The sequence below is a fragment of the Elephantulus edwardii genome, unplaced genomic scaffold (assembly GCF_000299155.1).
Source record: "Elephantulus edwardii isolate Elephantulus edwardi_28Jun2011 unplaced genomic scaffold, EleEdw1.0 scaffold00196, whole genome shotgun sequence".
In the NCBI taxonomy this organism is placed as follows: Eukaryota; Metazoa; Chordata; class Mammalia; order Macroscelidea; family Macroscelididae; genus Elephantulus; species Elephantulus edwardii.
The window spans coordinates 5,552,028-5,558,875 of record NW_006399946.1 but is presented as its reverse complement, the minus strand read 5'-3'; the positions used below and the strand labels follow the sequence as shown (position 1 = coordinate 5,558,875).

General features: G+C 37.8%; 1 protein-coding gene across 1 annotated transcript in view; it reads left to right on the top strand.

Annotated features, from left to right (window-relative positions):
• The window catches only part of LOC102861267 (protein spire homolog 1-like), a 508,352-nt gene that overhangs the window by 460,942 nt on the left and 40,562 nt on the right, over window positions 1-6,848 (top strand). The window contains 2 exon segments of the mRNA XM_006897017.1: window positions 1,313-1,569; window positions 5,010-5,022. Coding sequence (XP_006897079.1) covers window positions 1,313-1,569; window positions 5,010-5,022 — 270 coding nt within the window.

Here is a 6,848-nt window from a genome sequence, read left to right as displayed (position 1 = left end):
ATGACAATAATACCTAATCATATATCCCTTTTAAACAGTTCTCTCCCTCATCTGTTTCAATGCAGTATACATTATTTATCCCCTTTTTTCTCAGTCTCCTCTCAACCCCAATGTCAATCCTGCTTTACAACAGTGACATTATGCAGCATTTGTCCCTCTGTGACCACGATACTTCACTCAGCATAATGACCTACAGGGTCACCCATTTTGTATAATAATTCATGACTTCCCTGTTTTTCAGTGCAGCGTAGTATTCCATTATGTGAATATACCACAGCTTCTCTATCCATTCGTTTGCTGATGGCCACTTGGGTTGTTTCCACCTCTTTGCTATTGTGAACAAAGCCGCATTAAACGTGGGTTTGCATATATCTACTTGGGTGGCAGTTATTGTTTCTTTAGGGTAAACTCCCAGTAGTGGAATTGCTGGGTCAAATGGTATTTCTATTTGCAACTTTTTGAGAAATTGCCATACTGACTGCCATAGTGATTTTACACTCCCACCAACAGTGAATAAGGATTCCCGTCTCTCCACAACCATGCCAGTATTTGTAATTTTCTGTTCTGTTAAATTTTGCTAGTCTTACTGGGGTGAGATGGTATCTCATAGTTGTCTTGATTTGCATCTCTCGTAGAGCTAGGGATCTTGAAAATTTCTTTTTGTGTTTGTTCACCATCTAAGGTACTGGTAAAATGGCAGACAAATAGATCAATGGAATAGATTTGAGAATCCAGAAATCAGCCCATCTACCTATGATCAACTGATTTTTGACAAGGAGATGAAATCAGTCAAGTGGGGAAATGACAGCCTTTTTAACAAATGGTGTTGGCACAATTGGAAAACTATCTGCAGAAAACTCCAGCAAGATCCACATCTCATTCCATACACAAAAACCAACTCAACGTGGAGTGGGTCAAGGACCTAGTACTAAAACCAAGGACTATAAACTTCATTAAAGAAAAGCTTGGAAGAACTCTAGAAGTCCTAATCCAAAACATAAACAGTTGTCCAAGCATCTTGAAAAACCTATAGCCAGGAGAGGATAAAATAGATGAATGGGACTTTCTAAGAATCCAATCCCTATGCACATCCAAAAACTTTTCCAACAGGGTGAAAAAGAGAAGTCACAGACTGGGAAAAAATATTTGGTAATGACATGTCAGATAAGGGACTTATATCTAGAATTTATATAATACTCGAGCACTACAACAAGATAAACAACCCAATTGAAAAATGGGCATAGGGTATGAACAAGCACTAATTACTTTTTTTGGACTAAAAATCCCATAACTTTTGCCTTTCTTTTATCAGATATAACTACTCCTGAATCTCCAAAGAATGTGGTAGAATCATCTGTGATGAATGGTTTAACTTCATCAGTGAAAGAATATGGCTTAACTGCCACCCAGCAGGTCCCAGTGCAGAGGAAGAAGCTCCTCAAAGCCCCGACTCTGGCAGAGCTGGACAGCTCTGACTCTGAGGTAAGATAAGATTTCACAGATCTTGACTCTAAAGCAGAATGCAACATCTCCTTGACCCAATATTCTGACCATGTTATCTCAGTTGTTGTTTAATCTCTTTCAGTTTTTCAATCAATAAAGCCAGAATTAAAATTCATGTTGTTAGGAGGGGGGAAATGGATTTGGATCATTTACTATCATTTATTCCAGACCAATAGTGGCCACCGTTTCTAGGATAAATATTAAAATGTCAAGATCATCCTAAATTCTCACTCATTCACTGCCTTTGAGTTGAACTGACCCATTGGGTTGACCCACCAACTAGTTTTCACAAGCTGTGAATTACATGGGTTACATGGGAAGAGATGTCCTGTCTTTCTTCTGAAGAACAGTTGCTGGATTCAGATGACCTGCACAGGTTGGCAGCACAACTCCTTACTCACTAGGCCACCAGTGTTCTGTTCTTAGATTATGTTGTCATTAGGTGCTATTGAATCCACTTCTAGTTGACAGCCCAATAAACAACAGATCTGAACTTTGCCCTGTCCTGTGCCATCCTCACTATATGTCTCAGCCCACTGTTGTAGTCACTGTGTTAATCCATACATTTTGGTGAAAGTCTTCCTCTCTTTCACTGACCTTCCCCTTTCCCATCATGATGTTTTTTTTCCAAGAACTGACACCTCCTGACAACATGCCCAGAGTATGTGAGATGAAGTTTTACCATTCTTGCCTCTGAGAAGCACCCTCGTACTTTCTCAAAGCCATCAGTTCTTCTTTTGTTTTCTTTAGTCTTTGTCCAACTTTTCAGATGTTTAGGAAGCAGTTTAAAATACAATGGAGCTTGGATAAGGTGCTCCTTAGTCTTTAAACTGACATCTTTGCTCTTAATGCTTTGAAGAGGTCCTTGACAGCAGATTTTCCAATGTAATTCATCTGTTGATTTCTTGACTGATAACACCATAGCTGTTGATTGTGTGTCAAAGTAAAATGAAGTTGTTTGATAACTTCCGTCTTTTCTCTGTCTATCATGATGCTGCCTATCAGTAAGGATTTTTGTTTTCTCGATATTGGGCTATGTTGCTGCTGTTGTTATTATGTGCCATCAAGTATGACTCATAGTAAGCCTATGAACAAAAGATCTGGACCATGTTTTATCCTACACCATCCTCACACTTCCTGACACATAGCAGCCTGTTGCAGTAGTCACCATATCAATCTATCTGGTTGAAGGTCTTCATCTCCTATACCAACCTGCCACTCTTCTCAGTATCATGTCCTTCTCCAAGAAATAACCCCTCCTAGCAACAAACCCAAAGTATGTGAGGCAAAACCTCATTGGTCTTGCCGCCACAGGGCACTCCAGCTGCACCTTCCCCAAGGCTTCTCTGCTCTCTTGGATGTCCATGTGATGTTCGGTGCTCTTCTCCAGCACCACAGCTCATAAGCATCAATTCTTCTCTCATCCTTATTCATTGTCCAGCTCTCAGATATATAGCAAGTAATTGGAAAGATTATGGCCTGAATCTTAGTCCTCAAACTGATGTCATTACTCCTCAATAATTTGGAGAGGTCCCTAACTACAGACTTTCCCAGTGCAATGCATCTCCTTATTTCCTGACTGCTGGTACCAGGGGTGTTAATTGTGGATCCAAGTAAAATGAAGCTGTTGACAATTTCTTCTCTATCCATCATGATGCTATCAGTCCAGTGCTAAGAAGCTTTGTCTTCTTGACATTGAGTTGCAATCCGTACAGAAAGCTGCATTCCTTGACAATCTGCAACAAGTGCTTCAAATCCTCCTCACTTTCAGCAAGCAAAGTTGTGTCATCTGCATAGCGCAGGCTATTGATGAGTCTCCCACAAATCCTTTTCATAGAGTCCAGCTCCTCAGATAATTTGTTCAGCATACAAATTTAATAGGTATGGAGAGAGAATACAAAGGCGTTTTGGAAAACAGCTGTTTGGCCAACGGATTGCAAGAGGTCCATATAATTGTTCCCATTTCCAAGAAAGGTGATACAACTGAATGTGTAAGCCATTAAACAATATCATTAATATCACATGTAAGCAAAATCCTGCTAAAGAGCATTAAAAAATGGCTAGAACAGTACATAGATAGGGAACTGCCAGAAATTCAAGCAGGATTTAGAAGAGGTCATGGCACCAGGGATATCATTGCTGATGTCAGATGGATCCTGGCTGAAAGTAAAGAATACTAGAAGAATGTCTTTTTGTGCTTTGTTGACTATGCAAAAGCCAAGTGTGGATCATAAGAAGTTGTGGCTGACATTGAGAAGAATGGAATCCCAGAGCACTTAATTGTGCTCATGCAAAACCTGTTCCTGGACCAGGAGGTGAACAGAACAGGGGAACACTGCATGGTTTTAAATTGAGAAGGGAGTGCATCTGGGTTGTATTCTCTCTCCATATTGGGCTATAGTCTTTAATTTTTTTGAAGCAAGAGTTTAAAATCCTCTTTACTTTCTTCAAGCAAAGTTGTGTTACCTGCATAGTGCACTTTGTTAAAGAGTCTTCCTCCAATCTTGGTACCACATTCTTCTTCACAGAGTCCAGCTTCTCGAATGATTTTCTCAGCATACAGATTAAATAGGTGTGGAGAAAGGATACAATTCTGAAACATACTTTTCTGATTTTAAACTATTCAGCATTCTTTTTCCTGTTCAGATAGCTGGTTCCTGACTTGGCATGAGCACAATTAATTGTTCTGAATTCCCAGTTTTCTCCCAGTTAGCATTAATTTGTTATGATCCATGCAGTCAAATGCCTTTACACAGTGAGTAAAGCACAAATAAAAATTCTTCTGGTACTCTCTGCTTTCAACCAAGATTCACCTGATATCAGCAATAATATAATTTGTACCACAACCTCTTCTCAATCTCTTGAATATGTGACAGTTCTCTCATGATGTACTCTTCCAGCCGTTTTTTAGTGAACCTCTGCAGAGTTTTACTTGCATTTGACATTATTGATAATATTCAGTAGTTTTGACACTCTATTGGATCATTATTTGGGGAAATGGGAACAGTATCGGTCTCCTCCTGTCAGTTGCATGTGTCTTAAAAATTACAGTCAATTTAAAATGAGTAAATGATTTTTAACCTTGTACTAGAATCATTAGAGAAGCTCATATCAGTAGTCAATACCAGGCCAGGCGCTGACTGTGGAACAGACTTCCAATTGTGCAAATGTGCAAATTCAAATTGAAGCTGAAGAAAATGAAAACAATCCCACAAGAATCAAAATATGACCTTGAATCTATCCCACATGAATTTAAAACTCATCTCCAGAATAGGTTTGATGAATTGAACACTAATGATTGAAGACTAGCTGAGTTATGGGATGACATCAAAGATAAAACTCATGAATAGAGCCGAAGAGTCTTATGACAGAAGAGGAAGAAAAGACCAAAATGGATAACAGAAGAACCTCTGAAAATTGCACTAGAACATCAAGAAGCCAAAAATGAAAGAGAAGAAATGCAGAAGTAAAAGATCTGAACAGAAGATTTCAAAGGGCAGCTCAAGAGGACTAAGCAAAGTATTATAACAGAATGTGCAAAGAGCCAGAGCTGGACAATAAGGAGGGAATAATTCACTCAGCATTTCTCAAGTTGAAAGACCTTAGCTAATAATTCAAAAGCCTCAAGTTGCAATTTTGAGGAATACTATGGGCCAAATCTTAAATGACCCAAGAAGCATCAAAAAAGATAGAAAGAATACACAATTATTGTATCAAAAAGAATTTGTTGACATTGAAAGATTTTAGGAAGTACCATATGCATAAGAACCAGTGGTAATGAAGGAAGAAGTTCATGCTTCACTGGAGGCATTGGTAAAAAATAAGGCCCCAGGAATTGATGGGATACTAATTGACATGTTTCAACTAACAGACACAGCTCTGGATGTTCTTACTAGTTTGTGCCAGGAAATCTGGAAGACAGGTACCTAGTAGGCTGACTAGAATAGATCTATATTTGTTGCCATTCCCAAGAAAAATTATCAAACAGAATGTGGTTATTATTCATTAATATCATTAATACCACATGAAAGTGAAATATTGCTAAAGATCATCCAAAATGGCTAGAACAGTACACTGTCAGAGAACTGCCAGAAATACAAGCTGAGTTTAGAAAAAACTGTGGCACCAGGGATATCATTGCTGATGTCAGATGGATCCTGAGTAAAAGCAGAGAATACCAAAAGAATTTCTATGGGTGTTTTATTGACTATGCAAAGGCATTTGACTTTGTGGATCTTAAAAAAATATGGCTAACCTTGAGAAGAATGGTAATTCCAAAACACTTAATTATGCTCATATAAAATCTATTCCTAAATCAAGAAGGTATTGTTCAGAACAAGAGAACACTGACTGCGTGCTTTAAAATCAGAAAAGTTATGCATCAAGGTAGTATCCTTTCTCCATACCTATTCAATCTGAGAAAATTATTTAAGAAGCAGGACTCTGTGGAGAGAAATGTGGCAATTCGTCGAGCACCTACATTAAGCAGATGATTTTTTTTGTTATTTGTTTTCCTTTTTCTTTGTCCCCTCTGATAGCAAACACCAACAGTATCCAGCCACGCATACAACTCCTGCAGCTTTATGAATTGAACAAGAGCTAAAAGTACAATTCCTGCTTCCCTGTTCTATGAAGAACTCCACCAAAGACCAACACAGCAGACAGACAGCTGAAACACGCCTCCATCCTCCAGCAAACCTACCAGAACACTGGGGGTGAAATACTAAGAATTAGCAAATGAGCAAGCAGCACAGCATACTTGCATGGCTCATAATGACACATCAAAAGAAAATAATGGAAAACAACAACATAATGCCTGGGAGGCAGCAGATAATATTAAACCAGTAAAAAAAAAAAAAGAACAAATTACAGAACCAGGAAATCAGAGGAATAACTATTATTGGAACTTCTTGACAAAGTATTTAAAAGAATGATAGTTTAGTGCATAAAATCTACAGAATTTTTTTTAATTTCTCTATTTTTTTAAAAAACACAAAATACCAAAGAGACAAATAAATGGAAAATTATAAGGAATTTTTTTTAAAAAAAGCAAGTAGATTTTCAGAATACTAAGACTAAATTAAAATTTAATAATTAGATCATGTAGGAGCAGGATTTTAAAAAAAGAGTACAAAATAAATGATATGGAAAACAAATCCCACAATATTAATCTATTAGATAAATTGAAAAAAGAAGGAAGGATAATGAAGAAACTTTAAAAACCATGTGGGACAACATCAAGAATAATAACTCATGTGTGTTTCATTGATTATGCAAAGGCATTTGACTCTGTGGATCATAACAAACTGTGGCTGACTCTGAGAAGAATGGGAATCCCAGAACAT